Raw genomic sequence first — 15,612 nt, forward strand, 5'->3', positions numbered from 1 at the left:
AGCCAGGAGGAAGTGGGAGGAGGAAAACCCAGGGTTTAGTAGTATCATAGAAACCAAAGGCAGAGAGGGTATCAAAAGGGAAGGGGAAGCAAACAGGCTCAACTATTGCAAAGAAGTCAATCAGGATAAGAATGGGAAAATATCCAGTGGATTTCACACTGTAGGGCAATTGCAGACAAGCAATGAGAAAAGTCAGACCGCAGTGAGAAAGTAGACATATCAAATACAGATTACGCTTTCAAGAGCTTTGAGGTAAAGACAAGAGAGAAAATAAATGGCAAGAAGGGTCAGTGAAGTTTTGCTTTGTTCTGTTTTTGGTTTGGAGCTGGTATATGTTTGGAGCATGGTTACATTCTGGAGGGGAGAGAGGCAGAGGAGAGGACAAGCAGGAAGATTAGGGGAAGGTAGAACAGCAGTCCAACACCTTGCATCAATATATATCACCTCCTGTCTGGAAAGTTCCTTCATGTCATCCTTCTCTGGTCAATGTCTATGAATCTTTCACCTCCCAAATTAACTACCGCCGTCTCAGTGACTGACCTTATTCTCTTAGTCATCACACCTAACATCCATCAGCACAGCCAGACTGTACATTCTGAGAAGGCAAAGACTGAGTGTCTCACTCCCAGCGCAGCACCGTGCCTGGCACATAGAGATGTTCAAGGACTTACTGAATCACAGCATAGTCGCACTTCTCATAAGGACCTGCTCCATGTATTAATAAAGTCTGGGTCAAATATAACATGCTACCAATTCTCACTTCTCCAGTGGTTTTCCACCACCTGTATGTGGCACTTTCAGGTTGGGCTAGTTTTGGACTACCTAATACACCTGTGGAGCATGTGGCTCAAGTGAAGGCAGAAAAGTTAAGAGGAATGTCCCAGGGGTGGGGGTGGGGGTTGGACCTTGCATTTTCTTCTCCATCTTACTTCCTTATCTGTGACTATGCCGAGGTAGGGGCCAGAGATACCTTAGTCTTCTACCTCACCTTCAGAGCCCAGACATAAATGTCTTATTCTAGAGAATTCTCTGTGATTCATTAATAGGCAAGACTATAAGGCTTCCTGGGGCCTGGATTAGTTGTAATAATATGGTGCTTATTACTATTCCCCAGCTTCTATTTGGGTAAGGATGTACTTAGAAAGTGAACCTTCAAGGGAGATATGTGTCCCTATCACTGAAGTTTCTGGAGAGACGATAGAACTTATCTCCAGCAAAGTCTGGCACGTAGTACATAACAAATGCTTGATGAGAGAATGAGTAAGAGAGTCTTCAGTTGAAACAGGATGCTGACAGGCATTACTCATTCTGGGATGTACTCCTATCAGGTTACCTACCCCTACTTTAAATTTCTGGGCAGGAGCCAAGTCTCTCACATGGCCACACTTGGCATAGTCTGTTGCCAAAGTTTTGGTGGGGGTGGAGGAGGAGTCGGTAGCCCCCTTATTATCCTGTATCTTTCTTCTGCTGAGGTCAGTGTTTCTGAGGTAATATCAAAAAGGAATGCTCCTCGTGGTGTGTTTGGCTGTGGGTGGAAGCAAGTTATAAACTAAACCTTGTGATGAAGTGTTCTCATTACATTTTTGGCTCTGTCTTGCAGACCTTGTACTTTGAGCATTGGGCACTTACTCGGATTGATTCAAAATGCCAAACCTTAATGGTTTTGAATGTCACTAATTCTAATCCAGATATGGGTGAGAGGCAGATGGTGGGAAATGGTGATCGTGGGATCCAGAGCAAACACTGCCCTCCCAGGAGAGGTAATTTAGAAGCACTGGAGCTGACAGTTGCTAGCTGTTGGCCAATTCAGGCCTGTGAAGAGCGCACTTTGCCATCCTTTGATGGCAGATTACTCCAAACAGAGCTGCCTCCTCCCCATTAAGATAGTCCAACTCTCTGACAGTCCTTTTGTGCTGAAGGTAAGAGTCTCAATGGCAAAAAAAGCCAAGTACCAGATTACTTTCCACCTTCTGTGTGCCTGCCCCATCTCCTCATTATCACACCATCATCAAACAATGGTGAGACTGAAGTGGACTCTCACCTTTCAGTTTTCTGCCACCCATGACTGGGAAGGGAAGTCAGAGTCTCCTACTAAGTAGTCATTTGACTGATCTCAGTGGATTGTCACCCAGTTGTGGCAACAGAGGGACCAGAGATTTAAGGGGGAATCTTGGCTTGTGGAAGAACATGGCCAAGCATATGGCCCCTGTGTGGGGAATCAGCTGGTTCAGCCATGTTGTCCGTCCCATCTCTTGAGAGAAAGTTGCCTAGGATTTTCCTAACTTGCTTGCTAGCATTCCAACTAATATTTATTTCTTGCTGACTCAACAAATGCACTGGGCACTGTTAAATATTATACATTGTCTCATCACAACTCTAGAAATTATTATCCTCATTTATTAATGAAGAAACTAATCATTATGGAGGATAAGGACTGGTCCAATGTCAACAACAGTAAGTTGAAGAGCCCAGTGTGAACCCAGCTCTCTTCAAGATGGTAGTCAATCACTATTGTGCATATGAGGAGTGTGAAGTGTCAAAGCCAGTACTCTTACCCACCATTCCCTACAGCTTCGTCCTCTTTCCGCATCACCATCTATACCTCCTTCTTATCTACATGCCTTCAAATATATTCAGATAAGAGTTGGGAGACTTATTGTAGTCAAGCAGGACTTGGAAAGAGGTTGTCGGGTAGGATATGGAGAGAGAGGGTGGTAAAGAATTAAAGTCTAGCTTTACCTTTGCCCACCATTTCAAGAACAAAAACCAAATTTCAGCTGGAGAATATAAATGAGACCAGAGAAAATCCAGGCCACAAACCCCTGAAGCACTTTGTGAGTCCTGTTCAGAGCTGCCAGCCTAATGTTCAGGGATGATCTTTACTCTGCTCAGTGATGATGGCAGCCACCCCTGGGTTCCTGTGGGTGGGTTTCAACTAATTCCTTCATCAGTTTCCACTGATGACCTATGGACAAAGTGCTAGATAAGATAAAAAGATGTGTAAGGCATTGTCCTTCAGGAGTTCACAATGTGGGAGTTGGACAAATGTTTAGATTCTTCCTTGACTTTAGCAAAGATATATTCTTCAAGGTGCAAGATGCATCAGCAATGCCCAAAATGGACTTCTTGCAGCCGAGGTTGGTGGAAATGACCTCTAAAGCTGTTTACATCTCTAAGAGTCTATAATCTCATGAAGCCCATAGCTTAACCTCTGAAGAAGAAATTGCTTATGGCATTACAATTTTCCAATAAAATCACAGCTCCTATTAGCATCTGATTTTTCAAAAGAGCCTGGGTTTCAACTATCCTGTCCTAAGTACCTGTAGTTGGAAGACTACATTTAGTTGTTGGCATTGCTCAAAGCATGTGTCTTTCTGCACAAAGAGTCTATAAACCCGGTCCTTTGACTTGTGAGTCTGGGTGCTGCTTCCTAGCTGTGGTGTTGGCAGTCCTGTCCCTTTGCTTCCCTGTCCCCATGCTGGGGAACCGCTCTGGGGAACCGCTCTGTGTGCTTGGCATGTCTGTGTGCTGACGGTGCTTCCCCACGGGCTGCAGCTGCCTGACGGTCATGTGCCCCAGTTTGCCTTTATATGGTATCCTCTGCCCATGTGGTTGCAGTCAGTCCGATTCACTTCAGATAGGCAGAAGTTGTCACGCACGTGTGCAGGGCACTGCAGGGGCCACGGAAACACACGACACTGTCAGGCATACTCAGGCACCTGTGATGAAACGAAGGAGATGGGTCAGGGGGAACAGAAGAGGTCTACACCCAGGGACATGTGAAGAGAGGCTCTGGGAAGACTGTGCCTGAGGCAGGTGGGATGACCTTGGGGAGGAAGTGTCTTCTGAGCCGGGTCAGAGGGACCCAGGGGATTAGGGTACAGAGAGTGTGCCTGTTGGAGGCCATGGTATGAGCAACTCAGGAAAGGAGCCCAAAGGTGGGGAGGAGACCCATCTGGAGTGTCAGGAGGGGATGGAGCTGCTCACTGTGGGTGCGTGTGTTTGTGTGTGTGTGTGTGTGTGTGTGTGAGTTGCATGAGTGCACGCGCACTTAAGCAGCTGTGGGAATCATCCCATTAACAATTCAGGACCCGCAGCCGAGTTGAGAACGAGGGTTGAATTCTAGATCTCTTTTCTGAAGAGAGCAGATTAAAGGAGAGGTTTGCTTTTTTTTGTTTTTTTCTCTCTCGTGGCTGTTGGTTTTAAGTAGGTCACGGGAACCCCAGTGGTTGGAAAGGGCTGGGTGAGGGCAGCCGAGGCTGGAACAGCGGCATGCTGGACTTCTGTTGGCCCCACTGCTTCCCCCTTTCTGCCCACGTGTGATTTAAAGTGCCCCCCTCCAGCTCTGCTCTCTGGCCCCCAAGGATGTTACCTGTATCGGCCTGTATCAGTACCCACCTCACCCCCCCACCCCCGCAAGGTGTTTATCCGTTGATCAGGGCAGGTGAGCTGGAGACTCATTATCTTCTTTGTTCTCCTTTCCTTTGCAGAGCCCACATTTCCTTCCAGGGTCTGCTCCTCAACATCTTTACTCTATTTCCTCTGCGTCTGCCCCTGCGTTCTGTTCATTCTTCTGCTCATTTCCCTCCTCTGCGTGCACCAAAAGGCCCGGAAGTTGTCAGCGCTGAGCCTAAAAGCGCAGCAAGAGAAGTCTCTCTGGGTGAGCCTGAAAGGGCCTGGAGACTGGACAACCAACCGGAGGGAAGAGGAAGACAATTGAATCCGGAGAGCTGCCTGCAGCCCTGGGGAAGGTGCGGGCTTTGGAATTGGACTGAGCGGTGGCAGGTGAATGGATCCTGATTGGGTTCTTCTTGGTGTCTGTGGCCTTGGGCAAGTTACCTAGGAATCAGGGGGAATGTTTACTGGACAAGTACCCGGGGCCCCACACCCCTGACTGTTTCTTTGTGTGTTACCCTCATCTACCCCTGGCATCCTCCCAGGAGCAAGATGATTTATCCTGTTTTTCATTTGCCCACAGAGGTTCCGGCTCCCTGTCTGTAGGGGAACAACCTCCCTCCCACAGCCTCTTGGGGTGAGGGTGCTCTCTCCTCTCTCCTCTCTTCTGTCACTGATTCCTGGGAAAGCTCTCCGAGTGGTCCAGTCACACTGGCTCTAGGTCATCTTTTGCCCCCCAATAAGAGGCTCAGGAAGGGGCCTGATGTCAGCGAGGCAAAAAGGAATTGGAGATATGCCCTTCATTCACATCAGATCTTTCTCCCAACGCGAGTGTGACTTCCTTCAAAGCAGAAATCTTGCCTTTCCCTCCTCCCATCTATAAGTGCTTCTCAAGAATAAGCTCTGCAGGGACGCCTGGGTGGCTCAGTGGTTGAGGGTCTGCCTTCGGCCCAGGGTGTGATCCTGGAGTCCGAGGGTCGAGTCCTACATTGGGCTCCCTGCATGGAGCCTGCTTCTCCCTCTGCCTGTGTCTCTGCCTCTCTCTCTGTGTCTTTCATGAATAAATAAATAAAAATTGTAAATAAATAAGTAAATAAATTGGAATCTCTGAGGGTGAACCCTGGGCTTTAGAATATTAAAAAAAAAAAAAAAAGAATAGACTCTGCATAGAGGATGCCTAATCAATATTGGTCCTTTGATGAAATTATAAAGCATTTTGTAGTCTGAATCCTTTCTTTCTTTTTCTTTCTTTCTTTCTTTCTTTCTTTTCTTTCTTCCTTCCTTCTTTCTTTCTTCTTTCTTCTTTCTTCTCTTCTTCCTCTTTTCTCCACTATCATTAGGTCATTGTTAAGGAGAAACTTTTTACAACAGTGCTCTAATCAGCCCCCAAGACCTCCTACCTCCCCTTTCTCCCCACACCAAAAGACCCATCTGGGTCCTGGCTCTTAGCCAATGCCTTATTTTCTTTGATGTGCCAGCATTAGGTAGTAGCACAGGGCCTTGTGGTAGTTCTTGGGGGGAGGAGGAGTAACAGTGCCCCTGCCCCCTCCTCCTCCAGCAGGAGCTCAGGGGAAGCAGTGGGTCAAGTCTGGCTCCTCAGGGCCCCCTGTTCTCAGCCACGAGAGGTCAGGGGGTCTGAGGTTGGGGAGTGTCATGGCTTAAGGCTTTCCACAATTGTCCCCCAGGATATAACAACTGTTCCCACTGGGCCTGAGATCTCCTCCTCTTTGTTTAAAAAGCTGCTCAGGCCTGGTTGTAGCCAGAATTAGAAATCAGTGCCACCTAACAGACTTGAGAAAACGCATCTATTTATTATCTACGTGACCAACAGGGTGGCTTTAAACCTGGTAATTTGCATATCCAAGGAGAGCAATTTATTTTTAATTATTTTATCAAGCACACACGTCTTCTTCAAACATAATTAGTTCCTTTGCAAGGTGAGCATTGGTGGCTATGAGAACTCCCCATGTAGACCCTGTAGGTTCCTTATGTTCATCTCCCTTTATAGGCTCATTTGAAATACTCCAAGTGTTTCCTTAAATATGTCAACACATTTGTCTCTTCTCTTTCAGGTAGGGTGGCATATTTTTTAGAAAACAAAGACTTCGGCAGCCCTGGTGGCTCAGCAGTTTAGCGCCGCCTTCGGCCCAGGGCCTGATCCTGCAGACCCAGGATCGAGTCCCAGGTCGTGTTCCCTGCATGGAGCCTGATTCTTCCTCTGCCTGTGTCTCTGCCTCTCTCTCTCTCTCTCTCTCTCTCTCTCTCTCTCTCTCTCTCTCTGTCTCTCATGAATAAATAAATAAAATCTTTAAAAAACAAACAAACAAAAAAGACTTCTTAGAATTATGTCCCCTGCCTTTTTTTTTTTTTCCAGAAACCTGTGTTTTAATTGGGATTTGAAGGGAAGGGGAGCAGAATTGAGCCCTGCCAGATAATCAGAGCAGATTCTAGTGCTGCCCTCTGCCTGAGGTACTCTTTCCCCCGACCTCTTTCCTCTCTCCTCACCTGGGTCCTACCTTTCAGCTCATAGCTCACATGCTACTTGTTGGTGTTTGAGTCCAGCATAGATATTGCACAGAGCAGACACTCAAATATCCAAGTGCCTCACCCAGAGCAGAGCATGGGAATGATTATTTCCCAGTGAGCACCTCCTCATGCCCAGAACCAGGACAGATGTGAGGGGTCCAGTGATGATTCAACCAGACACAGCTCCAGTCCCCTGGGGTCATGACTTTGTTTCTTCTGGATGCTATACTTGCATACAGCATGTTAGATGTTCTAAGGAGCTACATTGCACTATGTGGCCCATTATAAATTTTTAGGCAACTAAACCCCAAAGTCATCTTTTCTTTTTTTTGAACTGAATAAAGTTTGTTTTCACCTAAGTCAGTAGACATTTTACATGAAACTTCTTCTCTTTCCAAGTATGTACTTGTTCCATTTCACTTTCTAAAGCTTAGTGGAGAACTTGGCTTTTATTCATCGATTTAAACTTTTCCATTCTATGTCAGCACCTGGTTTTCCTTTCAGCGTCTTGTGTTTTAAAACCCCCTTGGCAACAGAACAAACCTGTCTCGGGAGTTGGCTACCTCTGGCCCACAGGCCAAATGTGGCCCACCACCTGTTTTTGAAAATATGAGTCACTGGAATACAGCCATTCCCGTTTGCCTGCATATTACCTCTGGCTGCTGTCATAATAAAACAGCAGAGGCAAGTGGTTGCCATGGAGACTGTATGCCTGGAATATTTACTATCTGGCCCTTTACAGAAAAAGTTTTCCAACCCTGCTCTGTTTCAGTGGCTAATGTTCTATTTGTCTTAGCCATGCACTGTGTTCCTGGGAAACTTGATTTGACCTATTATATCTGTATCTGTTATATACCTGATTAACTGAAGAATAATCTTAGGTCCTCCAGATTGGTGTCTAGCCCAAGCAACTGTGAAGTGCAAATCCTCTGCCACACTCCTACTAGAGATGGAAAAGTCATCACTCCAGAGGTACTCCTACTCTGTGCAGGATGAGATGATATGCAGATGAATGAGGCATGAATAGGCTGGTTTCGTTCTTTTTAGCCTTTTGAGACATGAATAGGAAAACGATTAATGTATGACAGAACATGAATGCAATGGTAGAAAGTCAAGTGCCATAATACTCTCTGACAGTTGCACAGAAATTGTTCATCATCTCAGAATTTCAGGGTACCCCCATGCCAAAGGCATTGTTATTCCTGTCCTGCAGGTAAGACATGGATGCTTAGAGGGATTGGGTTGATCCAGGATCATCCAGCCATATGTAGAAGACTAAAAGCTCTGATTTAGGTCTTCTGACAGCAAATCCTAGAGTCTTCCCACAGGAGACACTATGCTCAAACTCACAGCAATGGGAACATCTAGTGATAATATCTACCTCATGTGGTTGTTATGAGGAAGGAATCAGATACTTATATGGAGATAAGTTTTAAACCATTTCAAGTCACAAGTGAATGTTGGCATAACCAAGTCTTTTTTAGGCCTCACCTGTCTATGCACATAAATTAGCATAATCAAAAATCTTTAAAGATTTTATTTATTTGAGAGAGAATGAGAGCAGGGAGAGGGGCAGAGGGAGAAACAGATTCCCCACTGAGCACGGAGCCTGATATGGGGCTTGATCCTAGGACCCCTAGATCATGACGCTTAACTGACTGAGCCACCCAGGTGCCCAATGATAATCAAATTCTATAGACTTTCGCCCCAAGCTACTTACACAGGGTGTGGGCCATCTATAAAGCATTCTTCAAGTATTTCTGGAAATTCCATAGGATTCTGGGAATTAATATGAGTTCACAAACAAGTCCGCTCCCACATGGTCTCCTGCTGCTCTATTCAGATCTATGGGCTCCCACAACCACTGGGATTCTGGATCCTATGATGTGTCAAAGCTGGACAGTGTTCACTGGTAAGCAAGGAAAAACACCTCTCATTCTGCCCTCATATTGTACTCCGGATTGCAAACAAATCCAAAATTGCTTGTGCCCCCATATCTCCAAAGATTGTGAAAACTGGTCCTTTAACTTTTGCCGAACACTTCCTTGCTTCATAAGGTCTGGGCACCAGCCAATCTGGGCCCAGTCTGGGAGAAAGATGTCATGCTGTTTGCCTTTCCCCATGCTCAACAACTCAGAACTTGTTAGTACATATTCATCCCGGCCCCCTGTCTGTCCTGCAGTTGACTCATGCAAATTGTGCTTCCTGGGAGGCCACCCGCTCACCAGACAGGTCCAGGGAAGTTTGCATTCTCTGCAGGTTCAGCTGGGACTTCCTGTCATATTGGCTATTAATTTTTACCCCTGATTCAGTAAAGTGCTATGGCAACTGAGAAATCAGAGACCACTTCATAGAAGAGATGTTGTGTAAACGAGGCTTCAAAGTCAAGAAATATTTTCACAGGAAAAGCTGGAATAAACAGTAGTCTGGGGAGAGAAGTTGTTCCATGAAAAGCAGTTTTTAGAATAGCTTTGATTTGATATAAGTGTTAGATTTATAGAGGGGAGCGATGGGAGATATTAAATATGGAATGGTTAGAATGAGGAGCGGCAAGAGACTAGATCTTGAACATGTACAAAAACTTGGACTTTATTTGGTGGACAATGGTGTGAGCCATCGAATGCTTATTTAGCAGGGAAGGAGCAGCTCTCCTTTAGGACAGTTGACAAAGCAGCAGGATAGATGATGGGTAGGGGTTGAGTCAGGGCTGAGGCAGTACCTAGGCAAAGCAGGGCAGCTAACTTTAGGAAACAACCTCCACTTTCCTAATTTGTGTAACACGGATAAAACTAATTTAGCAAGGTTTGAGGACTGAAGCAAATTATCAAAACGTTTTTTTTTCTTTTTTTTTAAATTTTATCTATTTATTTATGACAGTCACAGAGAGAGAGAGAGAGAGAGAGGCAGTGACACAGGCAGAGGGAGAAGCAGGCTCCATGCACCGGGAGCCCAACGTGGGACTCGATCCCGGGTCTCCAGGATCGCGCTCTGGGCCAAAGGCAGGCGCCAAACCCCTGCGCCACCCGGGATCCCAAATTAGCAAAAAGTTTTAAGGATTACATCAAGCTCATAGAGGTAGCTGATGTATATTTGTTAAATACAATGGCACATGTTATGGTCTTTTTCTCCAGTTTAATAAATATTTGCTAACCTAATTTTCTATTGATAAGTGTAGAGGTAAGAGAGTTCTGTCTTTTCAGGATCCCTGGGTGGCTCAGTGGTTTAGTGCCTGCCTTTGGCCCAGGGCGTGATCCTGGAGTCCTGGGATCAAGTCCCGCGTTGGGCTCCCGGCTTCTCCCTCTGCCTGTGTCTCTGCCTCTCTCTCTCTCTCTCTCTCTCTCTCTCTCTGTCTATCATAAATAAATAAAATCTTTAAAAAAAAGAGAGAGAGAGAGAGAGTTCTGTCTTTTCACTTAGCTGGCTTTCCATTTGCCTTATCCTTTTTTTTAAAGTAATCTCTACACCCAGTGTGGGGTACGAACTCACAACCCCAAAATCAAGAGTCACTTGCTCCACCTATTGAGCCACCCAGGATCCCTTACCTTATCTTTTTGATGCTTGCTTTTGTGTTTAATTTACTTGTTAGATATTTGGAGTTCCTACCATGTCATCTTTAAATCTGAAGCTCTTTCTGGATCAGCTCTGACTTCCAATAGAGATACGTTGACTAGAAGCATAATTATCACATTAAACCATTCGCTGAGATGGAAGACTACTTTGGACAGGAGGTGTGAATAAGTTCATATGTCAGAAATAACCAGTAAATGAAAACCCAAATTCATTATGCCTTTATGGTCACAATGGTACAGGATGTTGAAAGTGTATAATTCAATTTTATATGGAGAGATAATCCATTTTCGTGGATTGAAAGCCTCAATACTGTTAAGATGTCAGTTTTCTCCAAATTATTCTATAGAGTTGATTCAGTAGTTATCCATGGGGGAGGGAGGGCATGGTAGTTGGGCTCTCCAAAGAACATTTGGCAATTTATGGATGCATGGTTTTGTGTGGCATGGCCTGGGAAAGGGGGATTTGTGACTGGCACCTAGTGGATAGAGGCCAGGGATGCTGCTAAACATCCTCCAGTGCACAGGACAGACACCTTTCCCCATGGCATGAATTGCCTGGCCCCAAATTTCAATGGTGTTGAGGATAAGAAACTCTGATTTAACTGAATCCAAATCAAAATTGCAGGCAATTTTAAAAATTGACTAGCTCATGCTAATAAATTAAAATATAAATAATCTAGGAAAGACAATATTTAAAAAGAAAAAGTTGGAGGAATCACACTCTTATGTTCCGGGACCTTGTATAAAGCTATAATAATTAAAATAGTGTGTTATAATAGGGGTAGCTGGCTGGCTCAGTCGGTGGAGCATGTGACTCTTGATCTCAAGGTTGTGAGTTTGAGCCCATGTTGGGCATGGAGATTACTTTAAAAATAAATGAATAAAGTCTGATAGTATTAAAAAAAAAACCCTAGTGTGTTATAGGTGCAAGTATAAACAAGGAAGCCAATGGAAGAGAATAGAGTCCAGAAATACACCTGCATATGTACATTTACCTAATTTCCATTATAGGTGCCATTGCAGTGGGGAAATCATTCCTCTTCCAATAAATGGTGCTGATATAACTGGATAATAGTATGAAAAAAATGACCTTGACATTCTACCTCACATTTTATACTACAAAAGAAAAAATTAATTGGACATCACTAAAATAAAACCTTTCTGTTCATCAAAGACATCATTAATAAAGTGATTACACAAGCCATAGATGGTGGGGGAGAGAGTCACAAAACATATCAAATAAAGACTTACATCCAGAATATATACAAAACTCCTATTAATCCATTAAAAAAAGAGAGCGAGAAGGAGCATGAAACTCAATTTAAAAATAGGTAAAAGACTTGAACAGAGATTTTACAAAAGAGAATTATGGGAACAGTCAGTAGTCCTATGTGTCAGTTCTGGCTTCATAAAGCATATGCCAAGATGAAGGGGTCTCCAGAGGGAAATGCCTATGAAGGAAATGGGGATGGAGCAGGAGAAGGTGGGGGGAGAGCCCTGGACTGTGGTGCAGGTTTGATATCTATAAAAGGAAACTGGGAAGGAAGAAGGATTATATAGGAAGAACTTTAAAGTCAGTGCAATTTTGAGATAATCTGGGTCAAGCTGTTGGGAGTCTCTTGAACAAATTTTGGCTGTTGGGAGGAGTTCCTCACTGGGCAGAAATGGCCTAACTCTAGTATCTCTGCCATGCTTAGTCTTTGACCGGAAACAGCCCTGGGAAAATGTAGCCTCAGCTACATTTAGTGATTGTAGTGTAGTGTAGTGTAGCCTCAGCTACACCAATGAGCATGGTGACAGATATGAAGATCTAGCTGCTGGAAGCTGTCAGTCAGCTATGTTTCCTGCAGAAGTTTCTCTTGAAGGAAGATTTCACAGCACAGCTCTATGCCACAGCATCTGAAAAGATGCTCTGAAAAGATCATTCGTCGGCCAACTGAAAATTAAAACAATGAGCTCCCTCTATCATCATGATGATTAAAATGTAAAAGACAATATCAAATATCAAATGCAGATAAGAATGTAGAGTTACCACAACTTAATACATTATTGGTGGCAGTTTAAATCTGTTCAGCTATTTTGTAAAATAGTTTGGTAGGTTCTTTTTAAGATTTTATTTATTTATTCATGAGAGACACAGAGAGAGAGAGGCAGAGACATAGGCAGAGGGAGAAGCAACCCCCTTCAGAGGGAACCTGATGCAGGATTCGATCCTGGGACCCCAGGAATCACGACCTGAGCCAAAGACAGACACTCAACCACTGAGCCATCCAGGCACCCTCCCTTAGTTTGGTAATTTTTGAGAAAGTTAAACATATACCTGCCCTATGACCTAGCAACTCCCCTCCTTGCATTTACCCAAGAGAAATGAATACCTATATTCACCAAAAGACACATACGAGAATACTTACAGCTTTATCCATCATTGCTAAATCCTGGAAACAACCCTATTGTCCATTTGTAGGTGAATGGATACAGAGTTTATTTATACTGTGAAATACTACACAGTAATAAAAACGAACAAGCTACTGACATACATGACACCATAGATGGATAGCATAGCTTTTTTTTTTCATGAAAAAAGCCAGACATGAAAGGGTATGCTCTATATGATTTGGTTTCTTTGAAGTCCAAGAACCAGCAAAACGAATCTATGGTGACAAAAGTCAGAATAATTATTTCCTCTGGTAGGGGAAGTATTGGCTGGAAAGTAGTATGAAGAACCTTCTGGGGCAACCAAATTTTTTTTTATTTTTATCTAGGTGCTGGTGCTGTAGGTGTATACCTATGCAAATATTGACAAAGCTGTTTTCTTAAGATTGAGCAATTTCTATAGATAACATATAACTTAATAAATGTACAATACAAATATAATAATATGTGACTTAAATAACGTATTGTGTATGAGTAACCTAAACCTGAGTTTTGAAAAACAGCATCTCTTTTTCAGACCGTATTTGAGAACCAACTAGATGACCAACGCAGAGTGAGGGATTTTAATATAGAGGGATATAAGATTTATTTATTTGATAAACATTTTCTGATATTCTGCATGTGCCAAGACGAATGCTAGGAGCTAGGAATGCAGAAATATAATGGACATCATCCATCCCCTCTAAAAGGAAAGGAGAAATAAGTTAATGTTCACTATGTTGAACAGCCATCATGAGTTAGGAGGACTGGATCTTTATGAGAAACTTATGAAGCTGAAATTAAACCATAAACCAGGAAAAAGCAGGTAAGTATCATGTCTTAAGTATCATGATCAGTAAGTGTCAGAGCTAGTATCTAACCCCAAGTGCATTAACTCCAAAAGCAAGGGTCTTTCTATTGTATTGTTCCTCTAATTATAAAGACTCTACCATTTTATTTTGAGCAGAGTTCTGTTCACACAAGGTGGAACGGGAGGACCACTGGAGAAAAAATAATCATAGGTGCTTGTTTTGTCACAAGCTAAGTGCCAGTTTGCTCTAAAAAGGGGAGATGAATTTGGAGTGGACAACAGGGGACCCCTTTGCACTCTGTGCCCTGATTCCCACCCATTCAACCCAATGCATGTTGATTGCCTGGCTGCTCTGTGCTACCTTATGAGGCCATTCAAATAAGCACATGAGAGCATGTTTGTCATGGGCTCTCATAAGTGAAGGCGATTGCTACAAGTTCTTGACTCTGTCTTTAGGAAATCTTTGTATTGTTTAATGGTCTGGTGGCAGCTATTTGTACCACCCTGCTGGTGGCAGAAAATTGAGGATCTTCTGTTCTTAATAACCCAAGGTGTGACCAGCCCCATTAAGATGGTGCTGATGTCAGAAAGGCTTTTATTACTCCATATGGGCCAAATCCCTTGTAGTCCTAGACCTGACAAATTGGGATGCTGTGCAAAAAAAACACCACTATTAAAGCAAAACTGAGGCAGTGTTATAGGAGTCTGAAGTAGCTGGACTTAGCCTTGATACTGAAGAAGGGCCACTGGCTCTGTCCAACGGCAGGTCCTAACACACACACATGCTAAGTTTTAAAGTCCAAGTCTCGGGTTCAAATTCCTCGCTTGAAACTTTTCTTGACCTAGGGAAGGCATCCAGTGTAGTATTAAGTAGAGGGCATTCAAACACAGTAAACCAAGAGACTTCCCAACTGGCAATAGCAGGCTAAATGGGGACTGTGATATTTAGTAATCCTTTCATACAAAAGAAATCGTCAGCACATGAGCCCTTGTGGAAAGTAAGAGGCCGCAAAATAAAATCAAGACCATTAAACTATCTCCTCTTAGGTTTCTCCACTTCAACTTTTTGCTCCTTTTGGGTGGCATGCCCAACAAATACATCTGGTTTCTTAATAGTCAGGAAGGTGAGCTTCGGATTTAGACTTGCCTGCATGCAAATCCTGACATCCATCACTGGCTGTGTCATCTTTGCCAGTTAATCTCCTTTTGCCCCATCTCCCTCGTCCGTACAAAGGAAGCGATGTCCATTACTTCATGGAGTCTGTTGGAAGGGTTAAATGAGATATGCACGTACAGGAGTTAGAATTCATGAATGTTAGGTTGTGGTCATTACCATCCTTGATAAGCTGGACATTTTAATCCTTTTTACTTCTGGAAAGAAAACCAGATACCTGCATTTTGTGTTCTAGTTCTTAACATTAATAGTGGACAGAACAGAGTATGGACATGAAATACCAGCAGTGGCTTTGCTACAAAACGGGATCATTGTTTGGGTCCACAGACCAAAAGCCTAATTTACAGAAGGGTAAGTATGAAGTTGCAGGAAAGAGTCCTCATTCAAGGCAACGTGGACAGAGGAACATTTGGACAAAATTGTCTAAGTGCTTTATAGTTAAATGAAGAGCCGTGGTACTTTAATTCAGGAGTTCCAAGTGAAGATATATAAATATATGAGAATTAGTGGGGAATGGAGTCACCAGAGACTCCTATCCTGAGGTACTTTATACCTGTATTAATTAGCTAATTCAATTTGCATGTAGATTCGAGTGCAAATGGCACATTTGGAAAACAAATGTTATGGTAGATAGCAAATAATTAGCTTCGGAATTTGTTTTAGTCAGTGCAGGCTGCCATAACAAAATACATCGACTGGGTGGTTCAAACAACAGAACTTTAGTT

General features: G+C 43.6%; 1 protein-coding gene across 3 annotated transcripts in view; it reads left to right on the plus strand.

Moving 5' to 3' along the window:
- CD101 (CD101 molecule) overlaps positions 1–6,651 on the plus strand; it is a 34,953-nt gene extending 28,302 nt beyond the window's left edge. The window contains exons 9-10 of one of the 3 annotated variants that reach the window (XR_008662730.1): positions 4,491–4,785; positions 6,468–6,651. Coding sequence is in view for 1 of the 3 variants with exons in the window: in XM_055312512.1 (XP_055168487.1) it covers positions 4,491–4,720 (230 nt within the window). In the remaining 2 variants the exon portion in view is untranslated. The other 2 variants (XR_008662731.1, XM_055312512.1) reach the window with 2 other exon arrangements.
- Positions 6,652–15,612: the final 8,961 nt, after the last annotated feature.

This window comes from Nyctereutes procyonoides, unplaced genomic scaffold (assembly GCF_905146905.1).
Source record: "Nyctereutes procyonoides isolate TBG_1078 unplaced genomic scaffold, NYPRO_anot_genome, whole genome shotgun sequence".
NCBI classification, from domain to species: Eukaryota; Metazoa; Chordata; class Mammalia; order Carnivora; family Canidae; genus Nyctereutes; species Nyctereutes procyonoides.